Source organism: Chiloscyllium plagiosum, unplaced genomic scaffold (assembly GCF_004010195.1).
Source record: "Chiloscyllium plagiosum isolate BGI_BamShark_2017 unplaced genomic scaffold, ASM401019v2 scaf_7015, whole genome shotgun sequence".
NCBI lineage: Eukaryota > Metazoa > Chordata > Chondrichthyes > Orectolobiformes > Hemiscylliidae > Chiloscyllium > Chiloscyllium plagiosum.
Window position 1 is genome coordinate 21,161 of NW_025214743.1, and position 19,339 is coordinate 40,499.

The following is a 19,339-nucleotide window of genomic DNA, read 5'->3' on the forward strand; positions in this document are numbered from 1 at the left end:
TCATCACATGACCATGTCACTGATACTGCCTACTTAACCCTTTAAATCAGAGTCCAGCAGGAATGGAGTTGGACCTTGTTTTGTCTATTTGTCGAACTCAATGGATTTGTAAGTTGGAAGAGATCTGGGGAGGATCAAAGAAGCACCACACACAGGAGATAAAATATCCCAACTTCAAAACGAAATACAGTTTTAACCAAGTTCCTAAGTTCCTTCTCTGCTAATTTTGGAATATTTTATCATTTTTTAAGGCTGCTTCTTCACCCACCCAGCCTAGTTTGTGAAGATTGTCACTCAACATTTGGTACAATGGAAGGAAACAGAAATAATATAGTGTGGATGCTGGAATCGCCCTGAAGTTTTATTCTTGAACATGTGGTTGATCTATAAAAATAGCAAAACAGATGAATGACCAGACCATTTCCTTCTGATACTATTGATTCAGGAGAGAGTGTTGACCAGATACCTTTTCTGTAATACTCTGACCTCTCTCATCTGGTAAATCTAAATTTAGTTCAAAATCACATCATGCTATCACTATCAATTACGAGGCTGTCTCTTGGAATTGGTCTAGAATCTAGATTACATTTTCCATTCCTGGAATTGGACCTGAACTGATAATGTTCAGGTTGTAAAGTGCCCAAAAGGGTCGAGCTGATGCAAATTTCTTTATCTAGACATGCTTTCTTGAGGACAAGGGTTTTATGAGATCTTAAAGGTTATCCTTGGTTTCTCTAGACTGGCCATGTGCTCCAGCAAAGATACTTAAACAGACTGATTGATAGATTGATTGATTGATTCTCTGATGTGTTTTATTGCAGAGCCTTCTAAAGCAGGACATACACCTGTCAGTAATGGTGGAATGGATTCTGCGCTCGTTGGAGGTAAGATGCTCATCTTCAAATTTCAATGTTTAAGTTAGTTCATTTTAAAAGCAACTGAATCATGTTCAATCCATAATAACAGGAATGATCCCAACATAATGTGTCACTCTCGTCCCCATGGTATGTGATGGATTCTGAGCAAACTGTGATGGGTGTCTTGCACTCGTTACTGGACTAGTGGAGAGAAAGTGGAAACTGAGATTTATTTATTAGTTTACAGCAGGAATCAAAGGGAAATCTTACCAGTTACAATCCAGAACCTGGGCTGAACCTGGATCTCCGCCTTCCTGGATTGGACTCTAAGGGCATAACCCCATGCCACCATCACAGTAAGAGCAGTGTATTAACGAGGAAAACACAAATAAAGCCCTAATGAGATCCTTCCATCTAAATGAAAATTACATTTTCATTAAAAGATCCCAATGAGTCTGGAATACCTAGAATCTAGAATCCCTACGATGTGGAAACAAACCCTTTGGCACAACAAGTCCACATCAACCCTCCGAAGGGTAACCCACCTAGACTCATTCCCCTCCCCTATTAATGATATTTACCCCTAACTATTACACCCAACCTACACATCCCTGAACACTATGGGCAATTTAGCATTGCCAGTTCACCTAACCTGCACATCTTTGGACTGTGGGAGGAAAACTGAGCACCCAGAGGAAACCCATGTAGACATGGGGAGAATGTGCAAACTCCACGCACGCAGTTGCCTGAGGCTGGAATTGAACTCAGGTCCCTGGATCTGTGAGGTAGCAGTGCTAACCACTGAGCCACTGTGCTGCCCTGAATGCAAACCTCCACCTCCACCTCCACCAAAACCAGGAAGGTTTTGGTTCTGATTCACAGTACCTACAGATTCATCTCAAACTAAGATGGAGTTGGCTGGATTAGGGAGAGAAAATAACCAGTGTCCCTACTTAGTGATTGCTATCTGGTGAGCCTCACTGGCACTACAGTTTGGTGATGAAGTTGACATGATGCTACCTGCAAATGATCAGCACCTGTTTCTAGCTAGCATGTGAAATGTACCTTTTAGGTAAGGTGGCAGAAATATCCCAATGTAGTTTAAAATGAGTCGATTTGGGACAGCAGGGTAGGAATTTTGTAAAGTAATGGGATACATTGTTTAGTGAATCAATGCTGTGCCCATTCTGATCTTGAGCTCTGAATAATGGTGATGCTAGAATAGTGAATCTCAGTGTTGTAAAGACTGTCTAATCACCGCATGACACTGGGGCAAGGAAGGGAATGGGATCCTGTTCTTAGTATCCAGCTAGGAAATGTTTGTGCTGGTCTTTGATGAATGGAGGGTGAGGCATGAGGCAGAGGTAGCTGGGGAGGAAATTGGTCCAAAAGGAAATAAAGATTATTAAGGAAAGCGTCAATTATTATGTTGTAACTGTGTAATTAGATTAACAGGGCATTTTGCCTAGTTGCAGTAGGATGTTTCTTGAGGCCAATTAGGAAGGTCGCTTCAGATTTATTGTGCATGATGTGCAGTGCCTCATGTTTACCAATCGCAGTGTTGAAAGAAAGCGATCAGCTGGTTCATAAACAAAAACTAAAGATCTGCAGATACTGGAAATCTGAAACAAAAATCAAAATTACTGGAGAAACTGAAGTTCTGGCAGGATCTGTGGAGACCAAGCAGAGTGAACATTTGAAGGGTTAATGGGCCTGAAATTTTGACTCTGCGGTTTCTCCACAGATGCTCAGTCCTGCTGAGTTTCTCCCAGCTATTTGTGTTTGAGCTGGTTCACAATGGTTTTCCCAATGCTGATATAATAGACACCCCTTACCCCCAATCCTTCCCCCAATTGGTCATGAAAACCAATTGAGGCAAGACACACCTGGAAGTCTCCTCACTGACCCTCTTAAGTTCATCCATTTCTGATCTAGGAAACTAATTCCTTGATCACTTTCCTCTAAGTTTGTGTCCACAGTCTACAAATAATGTTATGAAAAATACCTTGCCCATTGTTTAACTACATATCTGAGAGGATTTTTATACCAGAGAGCTGCCAATTAAGAGGAGTGTAATCCCAGCATGAACTAATGTCATGAGGGAAGAAGTGATGGCAGTAATTGCATAAACAAATGAAAACACAAATCATTCTATTGCTCCTCTTAGCTGTGAGATTTTAAAAACAAAACATGAATGGGCAACAACATTATTTCCATGTTGAGCAGAATTCTGATCTGACTGAAGATTGGAAATGATCAAAAGACAAGGGTGTTGATACCTCTGACCGTAGAAGGGGAGTTACTGGATGTCAAGTAGGACAGCTGGCAGTGAGTTACAAAGTAGGAATTCTATGATGTAACTCTGCCTTCATAAAAACAGACACTGAAGATTGAATTACTGCCTTGGGTTATCCACCAGCTGGATAATTGGTGTGAAGCCCAATAGTTAGTTCATAGCCTCCAGTTTGCTTGTTTTTTTGGACAGCAGGTAAACAGAATGCAGCTGGAAGCAAAATAGTGCTAATGGATTGGCGATGAATCCAATGCTGACTTAAACTGATTTTGACCTGTGCTGTGTAATATTTCTTTGTTTTTGTTAACTATAACAAGTGCCATAAACTGAATTGCTAGAGAATTTTCAGGTTCCTTTTAACCATTGGAAATTTTCACTCCAGATGTCTGCCTCACCATTGTTATCGTCGTCCTTGCTCTGTTGCTTTTGGGTGGTACACCAGTTTGTGTGGTCAAGTTCTTTTGAAACCATCCTGAGATGCCCTGGGTACAGGTACTAATGATCCTTATTGATGGAAGTCTAAGTTACTGAAACTGGGGGAAGAATGTCCATACACTGTCTTCAGTCGAAGAGAAGTTTAATCTCAATCAACCATAAAGTTTAATTGCGAAGTTGTAATGGAAATAGATACTGAATACTGAAGTTATATCTTGTGAGGTATCAGGCTGAACTTGAATAAGCATGCATTACTCCTTTAGCACTAGCTTAGCACAAGAACAACTGGATGGTCATTAAAGCTCCATTTAAACCTGGTTAGCACCTCTAATGAGCAGTCCCTTATATCCTGACAGGTAGAACTTATCTTGTGATGAATAAACCCTTTCAGGTATGAGCCGTTTGCTACAACATTGTCTGTGAGAGAAATCGGTGAGAGAAGGCTTTTGTTAGACCATCTATAACCTTTGTTCTATATAGTTGCTCAGGCCTGTCATTTCATAGCATAATAATTTTTTTTAATCGTGAAGATCTTCCAATATAAATCTAAGATCGTAAGAAAGATCAGACAGACTGGGGCTGTTTTCCTTGAAGCAGAGGACGTTGAGAGGAGAGATGTTTCTGACTCTATAAAGTTGAGGGACTTAGACAGGAAGAGACTTCTCCCCTTGATGGGGAGATCAATGACCTGGGGATGTAGATTTAAGGTAAGCAACAGGTGGTGCAGACAGGATGTGGGGAAATGTTTTCATCCGGACAGTGGTGGGAATCTGTAACTTACCTGTCAGTTGGGATTGGCAGAAACCTTCAATGTTTTAATATGTTGATATGCAGTGATGTTGTCAAGGCATTGCCTTGTGCTGGAAAATGGAATTAGTATTGTTTAGTTGGTTTTGACTGGCACAGATGTAATGGGCCTAAGGGCCTGTTTTCTTTCTGAGCTTCTACACCTCTGTGCACCTGTCTTAGAATCTATACCTTGCTCTTGTGCTCTCCTTTCTATTTGTCACTCTGGATTGGCTTTTATGGCGTCTTGGGATAGATTGGCCACTCGAGGCTTTGCCCTGTCACTATTGGGTTGTGGTGGGAGAAACCTGCAGCATGTTTGTACCCTGGTATAGTTTGCTGGAGCAGCTAGTGGCCAGTTAAGGGGAGGGGTTCTTATCAAAAAAGGGTCTCCTGAGTCCATCGAAGGGCCGCTTGGCCTATCTGCCCTAGGCAGAGCCTCCAAGACCATCTACCCGAAGGCTTGGCTCCACAATTAGAGCGAGAGGGGGATTGGCCATTTGATTGTTTGTTTGAAAGTTCTCCGAGGTGGGACTTCCTCCCCAGATTTGGTGACAAGATGTGAGGTCACTGTCAGGTGTCCCACCAGTGGGTGGAACGGTGGTCAGACAGATGACCCTGATTGTCACCAGCAACGCAAACACCCGGAGGAAACTGGATGTAAAATATTGAAGGAGCTGAACTAAAAGCAGGAGAGGCTGGAAATGTGCCAGGTCTGGCAGCGTCTGTGGAGTGACATGTAGAGTTGCCATTCTCGGTCAATGACCTTTTTTATCAGAAGGTCACAGGCTTGAAACTTTAACTCTGTTGGTGTTTCTCCACAGATAACAACTCACCAGCTGAGCCTGAAAGTACAACATTTTCTGTTTTGATTCGAAGAACTGTTATAATGGGTTCTGACACGTATAGTGCTGCGCTTGTCTTTCTTTCTCTCTTGCTCTCAATCTCAATCACCACACGCACACTTTTATCTATGCAAAGTAAATTTGACATTCTACCTGATCATGTAGGCTTCCTGACCCATCAACTCAGGGTTAAAGTTAAGCCCCATGTCTCTTTGTACCTGAAAGAACTCAACAATCCGACTGCAGCCTGGTGACATCTGGATTAAATAAATGTGGGGAGTCTGCAGGGAGGAGATTAGTGCAGTCATATTTTCACAAGGTCGCCAAGTATTCTTGGAAGGAAAGAAACAAAAATGTACTGTTTCATTCTAATTGAGTGAGTGTTTGATGGTGTTTTGTATGGGAGCACCCCACAAAATGAGCGAAGAAACATCTGGAACAGTTTTGATGTTTGTCTCTGGCTGTCATATTCCCTAAACTTGGTTTCTCGTTTCCTGTCTGCTTTTTGCCTCCTCAACAACAAGAGATAATTAATTAATTCTTTGGGCTGTGCCTCTTGCAGACAAATGTTTTGTTACCGATATGGGTTTTGTCAGTTGAGGGGCTGGCTGTAAATCTGATCTTGTTCCCTCACCAAGTGTCCACCCCCATACCACGTACATTGGATAGTGAGCAGAGTGTTTATCCAGTTTTAGACGCCCTTCTGAGAGAATGAAGCCAGGGCTGTATTGTTTGAGATCGCAGAATAGAATGTGAACCTTTTCATTGGTTTCAACAGGCAAAACCTAGAGGTAACATGATTGAATTGAATCTGTACTGAACCTCACCTCGAACACATTGGAGATCGATGCAGAGTTCTCATCTCCATGTCATGATAAAGGATGTAGAGAAAATGCATACATTTAAAAGAAGCAATGTAATTATCAAGAAAGGGCTGGGCAGACTGGGACTTGTCTCTAGCATTAGGGAAGCTGAAGGATGACTTAATGGGAAGACTTAATTTTTATTCGGTAGCATTATTTATGTTATTTCCATTTGTGGAAATATCATCAAAAAGTAGCAATCATGAATAGATTCTTACAAATAGAACCAGTCAGGAATTCAGAAGGAACATCCTTACCCAGAAAGGGATAAGAACGTGGAGTAGTGATGGTGAATGGCATAAATGAATCTTTGAGGAAGCTGGAGATCAGCTAATAAAGGCAGCAGTTGTGGTAGATTAGTTGATGGTTGGATAGAAAGGGAGGTTATATGAGGATCTTCTGGAGCATTGACCAATTGAGTCAAATTGTGTTATGTCAATTTGAATTTTTTCTTTTTGTTTTGATGAGGTTGACAGGAGAGAAACTATTTCCCTGAAATCAGTAATGGGTAGGCATGAATTCAAAATCATTCAAAGAATAAAGGAAGATATTTACAAAATTATATAGTACAGTTGGAAGGCCAATCAGTTTGTCATGACTGTGCCAATTCTTTTGAAAGGGTCATAGAGTCCTACAGATTGTAGACAGGCCCTTTGGCCCAAACTGGTCCATGCTGACCAAAATGTCCATCCACGCTAACCCCATTTCCCTGCACTTGGCCCATATCCTTCTAAACCTTTCCTATCCATGTATTTGTCCAAAAGCTTTTTAAACACTGTTATTGGACCAACGCCAACTACTTCTGCTGGCAGTTCATTTCATATGCTTACCACCATCTGTGTAAATAATGTTGCCCCTGAGGTTCCCTTTTATTCTTTCCCATTTAACATTAAACTGATGCCCTCTAGTCCTCGACTCCCCAACCCTGGGAAAAAGATTTAGTGCATTCACCCTTCCCATTGTTATGAAGGTGGAGGTGTGTACTGTGCCTTTAAGAGAGTTGAAAAGCTGTCAAGGACTGATTGAAAGCACAGAGTGTCCTGAACAAAGTAAAAATGTAACACTTGGTCGAAACAAGTAGCTGGAATTGTGTTGCAATGGATCAAAAACAAATTCAAATTCAGCCAATCGGTTTAAATTTTGCCCCAAGATACCAAACTCCAATTGAATTTGAAATATAATATTTTTGATGACATCAAAACCAATGAAATGATCCATTGATTTGGGGTATAAAACCAGACATTTTGAACAGTTAGGGGAAGAACTGCCAAGCGCCAACAAGTATAGATTGCTGGATGAATAGCTGTCTGAAAGGTACCTGTTAATATGGAAGATGTGTGGAGCAGAATACTGAAGAAAAGACGACCGAGGAAAATCTGCAGGGAAGATACAAGAAGAGGATTTGACAGCTCGCTAGTTTTGAAAGTTGAATTTTTTTTTTGTAAATCTAATTCGGGGGTTTTATCAGACAGGTATTGTAGAGTAGGAGGTAAAAGATAAGTTTGAGAAAGGAGTTGTAAATAGTTGTTTAATGTTCTCTTTTGGACTTAAAGAATAAAATTGTTAATTTTTACTTTAATGACCTCTGGAATAGTTCTTTGCCTCTCCAAAATTTAACAGATTACTGCATGAGGTAAGCTTCTCTGTGTTGGATTTAAATTAGCAGAGGAGTTTACCCAGTGTCATAACACCATGCCTTTCATGATCCTATACACTTCCATAAGATAACCTCATCAGTCTCCTACACTTGAAAGAAAAATGTCCCAGCTTGTCTAACCTCTCCCAATAACTCAGTCCCTTGAGTCCTGGCAACATCCTTGTAAATTTCTTCTGCGCGCTTTCTAGTTTAATAACATCCTTCCTATAGCAAGGTGACAAAAACTGAACACTGTACTCTGTGTGGCCTCACCAACTTCCCAACTTCAATACTCAATGCTCTGACTGATGAAGGCTGGTGTGTCAAATGCTTTCTTCACTTCCCTGTCTACCTGTGACTCCACTTTCAGAGAACCGTGCACCTGAACTCTCAAAGTCCCTTTTATTCCACTGCACTCCTTAAGGCTCTACCATTCACCATGAAATTCCTACCTTGATTTGACTTTCCAAAATGCAAAATCTCTCACTTATTTCTATTAAACTCCATTTGCCATTTCTCAGCCCACTTCCCCAGCTGATCAAGATCCTGCTGCAATTTCTGACAACCTTTCTGTGTCCACAATACCAACTATTTTCGTGTCACCTGCAAACTTACTAATCATGCCTTGTACATTCTCATCCAAATCATTGATACAGATAATAAACAGTAATGAGCCCAGCACCAACCCCTGAGGCACTCCACTAGTCACAGGCCTCCAGTCCAACAAGCATCCTTTCACTGTTACCCTCTGCTTCCTACCATCAAACAAATTGTGTATCTAATTTGCCAACTTGCTCTGGATTCCATGTAACCTAACCTTCCAGAGTAGCCTACCATGTGGAACCTTATCAAACGCCTTACTGAAATCCATATAGACCATGTCTACCGCCCTACCCTTATCAACCTTCCTGGTCACTTCATCAAAGAACTCTAACAAATTTGTGAGACATGATCTCCCATGCACAAAGCCCATGCTGACTACGTCCAATCAAATCCTGTCTTTCCAAATGCATGTATATCTTGTCCATCAGAATCTTCTCAATAACTCACCTACCACAGAGGCTTACTGGTCTACAGTTCCCAGGTTTTTCTTTGCAACTCTTCTTGAATAATGGCATAACATTCATTATCCTCCAGTCTTCCAGGAACTTTCCATGGGCTTTGACAAAGGGTCAGTTAGACTCGAAACATCAGTTCTTTTCTCTCCTTACACATGCTGCCAGATCTGCTGAGATTTTACAGCATTTTCTCTTTTGGTTCCAGGAACTTACCCTTCGCTAACAATGATGCGAAAGTATCAGCTAGGCCCCTGCAATTTCTTCTCTAGCCTCTTGGATATATTTGGTCAGGGCCAGCAGATTTATCCACCTTCGTACATTCTAATATGTCCAACATCACCTCTACTTTGATATGAACTGTCTCCAAGATATGACCACTAACTTCATGTCTTTCTCCACGGTAAACACCAGGGAGAAATATTCATTGATGACCTCCCCCATCTCCTGTGGTTCTACACATACATGTCCAATTGGGTCCTTGAGGGGCCCTATTCTCTCTCCAGCTATTCTTTTTTCTTTGAATATACTTGAAGAACCTCTTTGGATTCATCCTAATCTTCTCAGCCAAGGCTAACTCATGACCCCTTTTCTCCCTCCTGATTTCACTCTTCAGTAAACCCCTGTGCTATGTAATTGGTGCTGCAACCCTCCTCCCCACCATCGCACTTTCAACATAACCTTGTAATTTCTTTCTATCTTCAGAAGGATTTATATGATTCTATTCTTAAGAAGTCCTGATTTAATCTACTTTCACTTTTTCTGTGCATTGTGGATTACAATAAAGTTAGGGAATTTCTTGTTCAGTTGATTGTTGGGACAAGGAATGCCCTTGCGAGAGAAAAGCTTGTTTTCAATATGATTTTTTTCAAATGAGAGATTTTGTGAAGTATCAAACTTGTTTAAAAAGAGCTAGCACATTCAGGATGGGCCAAGTGGCCAACTCCTGTGCTGTAAAAGCTCAGAAAGTGGAAAACTCTGAATTTACCTCGCATGACTTGAGCTAACTGTTGTCAGTGAATGTAATTTGCTGATTGCAGGCCCTGAATTGAATCTGTCCTCCCTATGGTTGACTCCTTCACAGAAGGCAAAATGGAAACTTTCAATTCATTCAGGTAGTGTTAGACTGCACAACTGTTTGTCTAGAATTAATGTCTTTGTGGTTTAAATAAACATGCAAATCTCCTCCCTCCCCCAACTGCCTTACACACCAGAGGGTAAACCTCTTAGCAATGACATTTAATTTATTTAAAAGATTGGTTGCCGGTCTTTGCGCAAAAGATGAAAACAAAATGTTTTAAAGCTCACTGCCTCGCACATTGCAGATAAATGTTCACTTCTGGCTCTGAGCTGCATGTTATGAGTGGGGACAAAAAGGAGTCCCATGTTAGCAGAGTGTTTTAGAATCCTTCCTCTTTGGTAGTGGTTAAACTGACTTTAACTCCTATGTCATAAGTCCTCCCATCTCTGGTTTGTTGACTGTCCTGCACAGATTATTTCTCTGGGGGTAAATTGCAGGGATTCAGAAGGCCAGATGCCCATCTTCGATCTTTGTTTGTCAATGGCCACTTTAAGCTAATTGTCAGAGGCCAATTGGAACTTTTTTGGCTAGCCTCTGGATGAACCATTTGTGACAAGTTTTATGCAAGTTTTCATATCAAGTGAGTTCAGTTTTATTGATTCAAAGTTGGTGAGGAATGTAAGATCCCATTCTGGCACACAGAGCATTTAAACTGTTTGGTGGAGTGGGCTAGAGGATGCTGCTTGGCTGAAGTTTTTTCAGGATGTGCTTCAAGGACAAAGGACGCTGGAAATTGAGATTATTTCAATGGGAAAGTTGAGTTTAACATCATTCAATCCAAATACCAACAAAGTAATAATCACCCATTTCTCTCATTGGAATTTATAAGTGGAGAGCGATTTCAGTGGGTTGAGACAAATTGACTTGGAAGATCTATGTCTGGTGATTATTTTCCAAGGCAGTAATTTAATCAAATGATTCAGAGAACATTACATGCTGTCACAATCAAGCAAAGCCATGCACGTTGCACCAGTGAGAGTCTGGAATTGAATTACTGGTTTATGGTCACTGCCAGGTAATTGGATTTGTCTTCAGTTTTCATTTGCTATGGAATTGGAGCCAGCTCTTGTGCTTTTCCCAAAAGAAGGTTTATCAAATCTGAGATATATCATAGAATCCCAACAGTGTGGAAACAGGCTCTTTGGCCCAACAAGCCCACATTGACCCTCCGAAGAGCAATCCACACAGGCCCATTCCCTACCCTACTACTCTACATTTACCCCTGACTAATGCACCTAACCCACACATCCCTGGACACAATGGGCAATTTAGCATGGCCCATTCATCTAACCTGCACATCTTTGGATTGTGGGAGGAAACCGGAGCACCCGGAGGAAACCCACGCAGACACGGGGAGAATATGCAAACTCCACACAGTCACCCAAGGTTGAAATCGAACCTAGGTCCTTGATGCTGTGAGTGGGATAAGCGCCACAATGTTGTTTTTGTCAGACCTTGAAGGACTTTTCATTTCTTTCCACCCTTTCAGTCGAGTTAAATGTTGACACTTGCGAAAGGAGAGAGCCAAGATTTTAATCCTGCACCATCTTACTCACTGTTATTTACAAGCCTACAAACACTCTCCTTTGGTGGATCTTGCAGATGAGAGAATGGCATTGCTTTTGTATTGAATATGCGGTTGAAATGCCAAATTTATTTAGGGCTTTATTCCCATGACGCCTGCTTAATTGAGACAATAAAGATGATTTTTTTTTTGTAAAACTGTTCTTTATTTTCGTTTGGCACTTCATCTCTGCTATTAAAACGAGTGAGTTCTAGTTTGCCTTTAGCCGAACATTAGAAGGATCAAAGTCAGCAGGGCCCTCCCTAGGCTGGGAATGGTTATGGTGGCACTAAAACCCCTACTGATGGCCAACATATCAATTTCCTGTATCCATTGTGCTGCCCCCAACCCCCCCAGACTATTTCCCTGGGAGTGCATTGCAGCTTTTGAGAAGGCCTCATGCCCATCCTCGATCTGTGTTTGTCCTTGGCCACTTAAGCTAATTGTCAGAGGCAGTTGGAATTTTCTCAGCTAGCCTTCAGACCAAACTATCAGCTTTTGAACTGGGCAGAGCTGGACACACTCCGTGCTTGGGGCAGCAATAGCTATGGCTGTCCTGCAACAGGATTCACATATTCCAGCTGTGAAGGCTGTCTTTAATTTGAGTTTTGAATGTTCAAGAATGCTCCTCCAGTTTTATGCTGATGCTTTCAGGCTGCAATATCCGTGATTGGTCCTCCAGCTGACAGCCCAGCCACTGCCCTTAATTGGGCTGAGCCTGTTTCCTTGCTATTGACAGTCGAAGAGTGTGGTGCTGGAAAAGCTCAGCTGGTCAAGCAGCATCCAAGAAGCAGGAGAGTCGACATTTCAAGCATAAGCCCTTCATCAAGAAGCCTCATTCCTGTTGAAGCGCTAATGCTCGAAACGTTGATTCCCCTGCTCCACGGATGCTGTCTGACCAGCTGTACTTTTCCAGCACCACACTCTTCGACTCTGATCTCCAGCATCCGCAGTCCTCACTTTTTCCTCCTTGCTCTTGACAGGCGATTGTAGAGAAAACTGCAGGGAGTGATTTGTTTCCCATGTGCTACAGGTTTTCACTACGGGCAATTTAGCATGGCCAATTCACCTGACCTGCACATTTTTCGATTGTGTGGGAGGAAACCGGAGGAAACCCACGCAGAACGTGCAAACTCCACACAGTCAGTCGCCTGAGGTGGGAATTGAACCCGGGTCTCTGGCGCTGAGAGGCAGCAGTGCTAACCACTGTGCCACCGTGCCACCCATGAGTCCTATTTGAGTTTCTGAGTCCTATTTGAGCCAGATGACAGGATGCGGATGTCCACAGGAGGCAATCCTGCCTGATAGTTTTAGTCTCTGCCATGGTCAATGTGCAGTTCCCTTTCGAAGTCAGGATCATCTTTTGTTCTTTTACCAGTCATCTCGAATCAGTGGCAGAAGGGTCAATGACCAGAGGACAACTTCATGAATTTCACTTTGTCTTCGCTGTCCAGACCTCTCATGCTTTTAAGTACTTCCTTCAAATCTCTTTTGAATGTTCACCTTTTGTTTGTAAAGAAACCAGCACCACCTATCCATGAGCTCTGTCATCTGTCCATCTCTACAACCACTCAGATGAGGTTTGGAGTGTGGTGTGTGTGTGACAATGTGGATCTGTGAAGGTGGATACCAAAACAGACTCTTGAAATTATAACTGACGTGAACAGGACGAATAGAAAGCATTTATTCCCCTTAGTTGAAGACTCAATAACAAGAGGGGCAGAATTTTAAAGTGAAAAGTGGGGGCTTAGAGGGGGAATTTGAGGAAATTAATTTGTACCCAAAGGGTGGTGGGTGTCTGGAAGGCAAGGAGGTGGAACAATTCATCAACTAACACCTTCCGTTCTGACTTTTAAATTCACCTGGGCCATCTCTGACCCCTCCCTCCCCTTCCTGGTTTCTCCATCTCCACCTCCGGTAACCAACTCTACATGGACATCTATTTCAAACCCACTGACTCCCACAGTTATTTGGGCTACACCTCCTCCCATTTTCCCCTCCTGTAAAAATGCAATCCTTTACTCTCAGTTCCTCCATGACTGGCATGGGTAAGATAAATAGAGAAGGTCTTTTCTCTGGGGTGATGGAGTCCAGAACTAGAGGGCATAGTTTAGGGTGAGGGGGGTAAAATTTGAAAGGGACCTAAGGGAGCAACTTTTTCACGCAGAGTGGTGCATGTACAGAATGAGCTGATGTGGAAGTGGTGGAGACTGGTGCAATTACAACATTTAAAAGGCATCTGGATGGGTATATGAATAGGAAGGGGTTTAAAGGGATATGGGTCAAGTGCTGGCAAATAAGACTAGATGAGGTTAGGATATCTGGTCAGCGTGGATGAGTTGGCCTGAAGCATCTGTTCCTGTGCTGTATATTTCTATGACAAGTGGTGTTCTGCAAGGCTCAGTGTTGGCATCACAACTTTTCAGTCTATACATTAATGATCTAGATGAAGGAACTGAGGGCATTCTGCCTAAGATGATACAAAGCTAGATGAAGGTACTGGTAGCATTGAGGAGGTGGGTAGGCTGCAGAAGGATTTGGACAGGTTAGGAGAATGGGTAAAGAAGTGGCAGATGGACTACAGCCTAGGAAAGTGAGAGGTTATGCACTTTGGTAGGACGTATAGAGGCACGGGTTATGTTCTAAATGGGAAGATGTCTGAAGTGCAAAGAGATTTGGGAGTACTCGTCCAGAATTCATTCTCAAGGTAAACCTGCAGGTTGAGTCAGTAGTTAGAAAGGCAAATACAATGATGGCATTTAATTTGAGAGGACTTGAATATAAATGCAGGCGTGGACTTCTGAGGCTCTATAAGGCTCTCGTCAGGCTGCATTTGGAATATTGTGTACAGTTTTGGGCCCCACATCTCAGAAAGGATATACTGGCTCTGGAGCGTGTTCAGAGGAGGTTCATGAGAATGGTCCCAGGAATGAAAAGCTTAACTTATACGGAATGTTTGAGGACTCTGGGTCTATATTCTATTGAGTTTAGAAGGATGAGGGGATGATCTAAGAAACATACAAAATACTGAATGGCCTAGACAGAGGAGATGTTGGGAAGATGTTTCCATTGGTAGGTGAGACTAGGACCAGAGGGCATAACCTTAGATTAAAAAGAAGATCTTTTAGAACGGAGCTAAGGAGAGATGTCTTCAGCCAGACAGTGGTGAATTTATGGAATTCACTGCCACAGAAGGCTGTGGCGGCCAGGTCGTTGAGTGTATTTAAGACTGAGATAGATAGGTTCTTGAGTATCAAGGGAATCAAGAGTTATGGGGAAAATGGGGTTGAGAAACTTATTACCCATGATTGAACGGTGGAGCAGACCGATGGGCTGAATGGCCTGATTTTTGATCCTATGTCTTTTTGGTCTTGGGAAAGTGGGATTTATGCAGGTACAGACTCAATGGGCCAAAGGGCTTCTTCTATACTGTATGAATCTGCTTCCACGACCTTTTTCAGGCAGTACCTTTACAGATCATCATAACTGTGTAATTTTTTTCCCTTTCTTTAATTTATTGTTTTGTTATTGCAGCACTGTCCAAATTGTTTGTATGATTTTATAGCTCTTCAGTTCTGACCTGGTGAATAATGTTCTTGTGTTCCAGTTTTCTTGTCCCTTAAACAAACTTTCCACTTTGCCAACAGGTGTCATAGCTGCGGTGATATTTGTGGTTATCTGCCTCCTTGTGGTTTTGATCCGATACCTCTACAGGCACAAAGGCACATATCACACCAACGAAGCCAAAGGAACAGAATTTGCAGAGAATGCAGATGCTGCTTTGAAAAATGACCCCAACTTCCAAGATGCAGTGGACGAAAGCAAAAAAGAGTACTTCATCTGATGACTGGTGTCCCTGTTCGATATCGGGCAATCGTTAACACTACAACCAGGACTCTTTGTTCAGATCAATCCCAGTGAGGCAAAAAATAACAAGCGGACAAATTAATTTTTAACTCCTCACCACCATTCTGGGAGAAAGTCACAAGTTGCTGTTTTATTTACTAGTAAGGCAGCACATTCTCAGAAAAAACAACTTTAAACATCGCTATTATTTTCCTATATTGTATTTCTAAAGTACTGTTAAAGTGCCAGCATACGAATATTGTGCTCGTGTAAACCATTACATTTAACAACCTGCGCTGTGGAAACAAGCCAAAATATCTATGTATAAAGCCACTAACAAATTACCCTTTTTTTGCACCTCCAGTTTTGTATCAAGAGCCACATACAATGCGGCTGCAATACATAACCTTTTTAAAATGTCATTATTAATTAATGCTTTTAATTTGCTTTCTGCACTTGGACCAGTTGTATCCCAAAAAATTGTATGACCATGCATATTTACCAAAAATAGACCTCTGGTTCAAGGGAAGCATGTACTGTCAGCTGTGATACTTAATGATGCAGACCTGATCAAAGGACCAAGGTTTCTTTACAGAATCCAGGCTGAGAGAATTATAAGCACCAAGAACAGTCACTAGATGACCCTCCTTTGGTCCATTTACACAACAAAGGAGGGGTAATATCAACTTCCTCTGATAAATATACTTTTAAACCCCACGTTAAGTGCACTTATATCAATATATTGTGAAGATACAAAGTTTTAAGTATTTCTGAGATGTCCTACAGATGATATTTTAGAAAATAAAGCTTTCATTGCTCACTAACTCATTGTGTGAAGAACAGCCATTTAACCCAGACAGACTTATGGGTAAAGATTCATTTGGAGAAAACTGACATTTCAGGAGAGTCGAGAGTGTGGTGCTGGAAAGACACATCAGGTCAGGTAGCATCTGAGGAATGGGAGAATCGACATTTCGGGCATAAGCCCTTCATTAGGAATTATTCCTGATGCCAAAACTGTTGATTCGTCTGCACCTCAGATGCTGCCTGACCTCCTGTGTCTTTCCAGCATCGCACTCTCGACTCTAATCTCCAGCACCTGCAGTCCTCACTTTCTCCTTTTTAAAGGAGAAAGGAGGAATGGACTACCCTCTGACCTCTCGTGTGCTCTTAAAACTTATTATAATGACAGAATCGTTGTTTGGTAATGTAGAGCTTGTGTATTGCTTTAGAAAAAGAAACCTGCTGTCATTGTCTTGTGATTCTGTCCTCACAGGTGCAAGAACGCCAAATCTCAAATCAAACAACAATTCATATTGCTTTGAGATGTCCTTTGAGATTTTTGTATTCTTGCAATTCTGTCCTGATAAAGTGCAAGACAAAAACTTTTGACAACAGGTCCTTTATTTCCGGAAATGAGAAAATACTAAAATAAAATCACTACTGAAGTCTGGCAATGATTCACAATGAAGTAAGTGAGTCTATAAGTGATGTGTTTTTACTTTTTTTTGTGTGTTACATGTAGACTTGATATATAATAGAATGACTTTATGTTCCTGGGTGTGTGTTAGATGTGCACTGAATTGTTCCTTTATTCCTGAAATAATGCGTTAGTGTGCAAGTGCCTCAACATTAGATAAGTGAAGTCTTATTTTTCAGTTTTTTAAAAAAAAATACTGCATAAGTGTTTTTAAGGCTTGGATTTCTATTACAATTTTTAACATTTTACTGTGAGTCCTTGTGCCCTTTCTTATTGCGTTGTGAAAAAATGAAGGATGTTAGATTTTTTAAACGATTTTATATGTAATTATATTTCCACCTCTGGGTTGATATGCTAGATTATCTTCCTAGAGGAGTAATCACAATGCACTCTCCTCCCTTCCCCCTCCACCCCCAAACCACCCTGCCAAATCAAACAGCTCTTTCTCTTGTCTCCTTGGTAGATGAAAGTGCTTAAGGACAATGACTTTCTTCCTGATTTTTCTACTGTGTTGCTTACCTCAATGTCTGGGAGATTAAGTTTCAATTTTTGGCGATTTCCAGAACAGTACAGGAGGATCAGAACTCTTCAAACCCATTGCCCATGACTGATCCTTGCAATGTTCCTTGATACATAGCAATCCTTGTGTGAAAAATAGACATCTAATCTAATTCTTCACTTCCTGTCTCTCTCACTTTCCTGAGAGAGATCTTTTGAAAGCCAAAGCATTGAAATCTCCGACTCTGATGCACCCCTCTGTATAAACAAGTTGCAAAGCCAAAACTAAATACCTGGCTGTGAATTTTGAAATTTAGTTTTTTTTTGTGTGAAGTGATTATTGTTTACCAACAAAAGCTTCCCATCAGGAATAAGGTCAGCTGTTTTGTTTCCTCTTCTCACTTATTAAAAAGAAATCCAGCTGCTGCTAGATGACAGCTGGACAACTGTGAGCCTGTGCAGTAGAGGATGTGTGCACACGTTAATATTAAAGATATGACTTCTGTTTCTCAACCACTAGTAGTGAGCCTAGAGCCCATTCCTTAAGTATATATCCTCAACAGTAATCATATAATGCAATAAATGTAAAGTTTATTTCAAACTAGTACCATTTTATATGAGACAATAAACCTGTCATAAATCTGAATTTCTGATTTTTAATCACAGTTATTAATAAACTGGCGTTTGGCTCCATTTGTGTTTCTTCTCATTGATAGTTGAGTAGAAAATGAATCTTCATTTATGTAGCAGCTTACATGACATTCCCATGGGTTTTACAGCCAATATTTGTTATTCATTCACAAACTGTTGGTTTTGCTGGCAAGGGCTAGTGTTTATAGCTAATCCCTACTTGACCAAGAGAAGGCAGTGTGCTCTCTTGCATACACCATAATGGTTTGGACGATTTCACAAATTAACCACATGTCTACAGTTCGAGGTACATATAGGTTAAAAGATAAACTTGCCATAGTCCCAGATGACTGTAGAGCTAGTTTTATGTGACAGTGAGACCAGTTGGAGGGTCACCATATCTAAGACAAGGAGTGTGGTTGCAAAGATGGACCGCGGCCATGCTGTGGTGTCACTCTGCATCACAGCCAACTTGATCTAACTGCCACCCACACACGTTACTTAGGGCAAAGACAGCAGATTTCCTTCTATTTTAGAAGAAGGATATGAATTAGATTCATATCCATGATTGTTTTTGATTGTGACTAAGGCCATTTCTCCCTTCCAAATTGGTTTGATGAACTGAATTGAAATAGCACCAGCTATGATTCAATTGAACTCTGGCTCAGGACTATTAGTTCAGTCGCTCTTAATTGGCAAATTCCTGAATCCTGTCACCCGCTGATGATCTCACATATGATCTTGGATATCTTATTGAATTTACTGTCATCAATCCTCCTGGCTAGTATTTGGCCAACATACTGTTATCTATTGGAGAAGGATCGGCAGACCTAGGCTCAATCTTGCTGAAGCAGCAATTGGGGTTACTGAATATTACTTAATAGCCAGTTATTCCATCAGATACATGTTTTTCTCTTGAAACATGGGGCTTAGCTCCCATCCACCGCCACCAACCTCATAGTCCCACTACCCCGCACCGCCCGTTTGTATCTCCTGCCCAAAATCCACAAACCTGACTGCCCCGGCCGACCCATTGTCTCAGCCTGCTCCTGCCCCACCGAACTCATCTCTGCGTACCTCGACACGGTCCTGTCCACCTTAATCCAAGAACTCACCACCTACGTTCGGGACACCACCTACGCCCTCCACCTCCTCCATGATTTTCGCTTCCCTGGTCCCCAACGCCTTATCTTCACCATGGACATCCAGTCCCTGTACACCTCCATCCCCCATCACAAAGGACTTGAAGTCCTCCGCTTCTTCCTTTCCTGCTGTCCCAACCAGTACCCTTCTACTGACACCCTCCTTTGACTGACTGAACTGGTCCTCACCCTGAACAACTTCTCTTTCCAATCCTCCCACTTCCTCCAAACGAAAGGAGTAGCCATAGGCACCCGCATGGGCCCCAGCTATGCCTGCCTCTTCATAGGATATGTGGAACAGTCCATCTTCCGCAGCTACACTGGCACC

At 41.8% G+C, this 19,339-nt stretch overlaps 1 protein-coding gene across 1 annotated transcript; it reads left to right on the top strand.

Moving 5' to 3' along the window:
• Positions 1-815: 815 nt before the first annotated feature.
• On the top strand, positions 816-17,932 carry gypc (glycophorin C (Gerbich blood group)). The gene is made up of 2 exons (XM_043686572.1): positions 816-884; positions 15,063-17,932. Exons 1-2 carry the CDS (start codon positions 863-865, stop codon positions 15,257-15,259), a joined length of 219 nt encoding a protein of 72 aa, XP_043542507.1. The 5' UTR covers positions 816-862; the 3' UTR covers positions 15,260-17,932.
• The last annotated feature ends 1,407 nt before the right edge of the window (positions 17,933-19,339 follow it).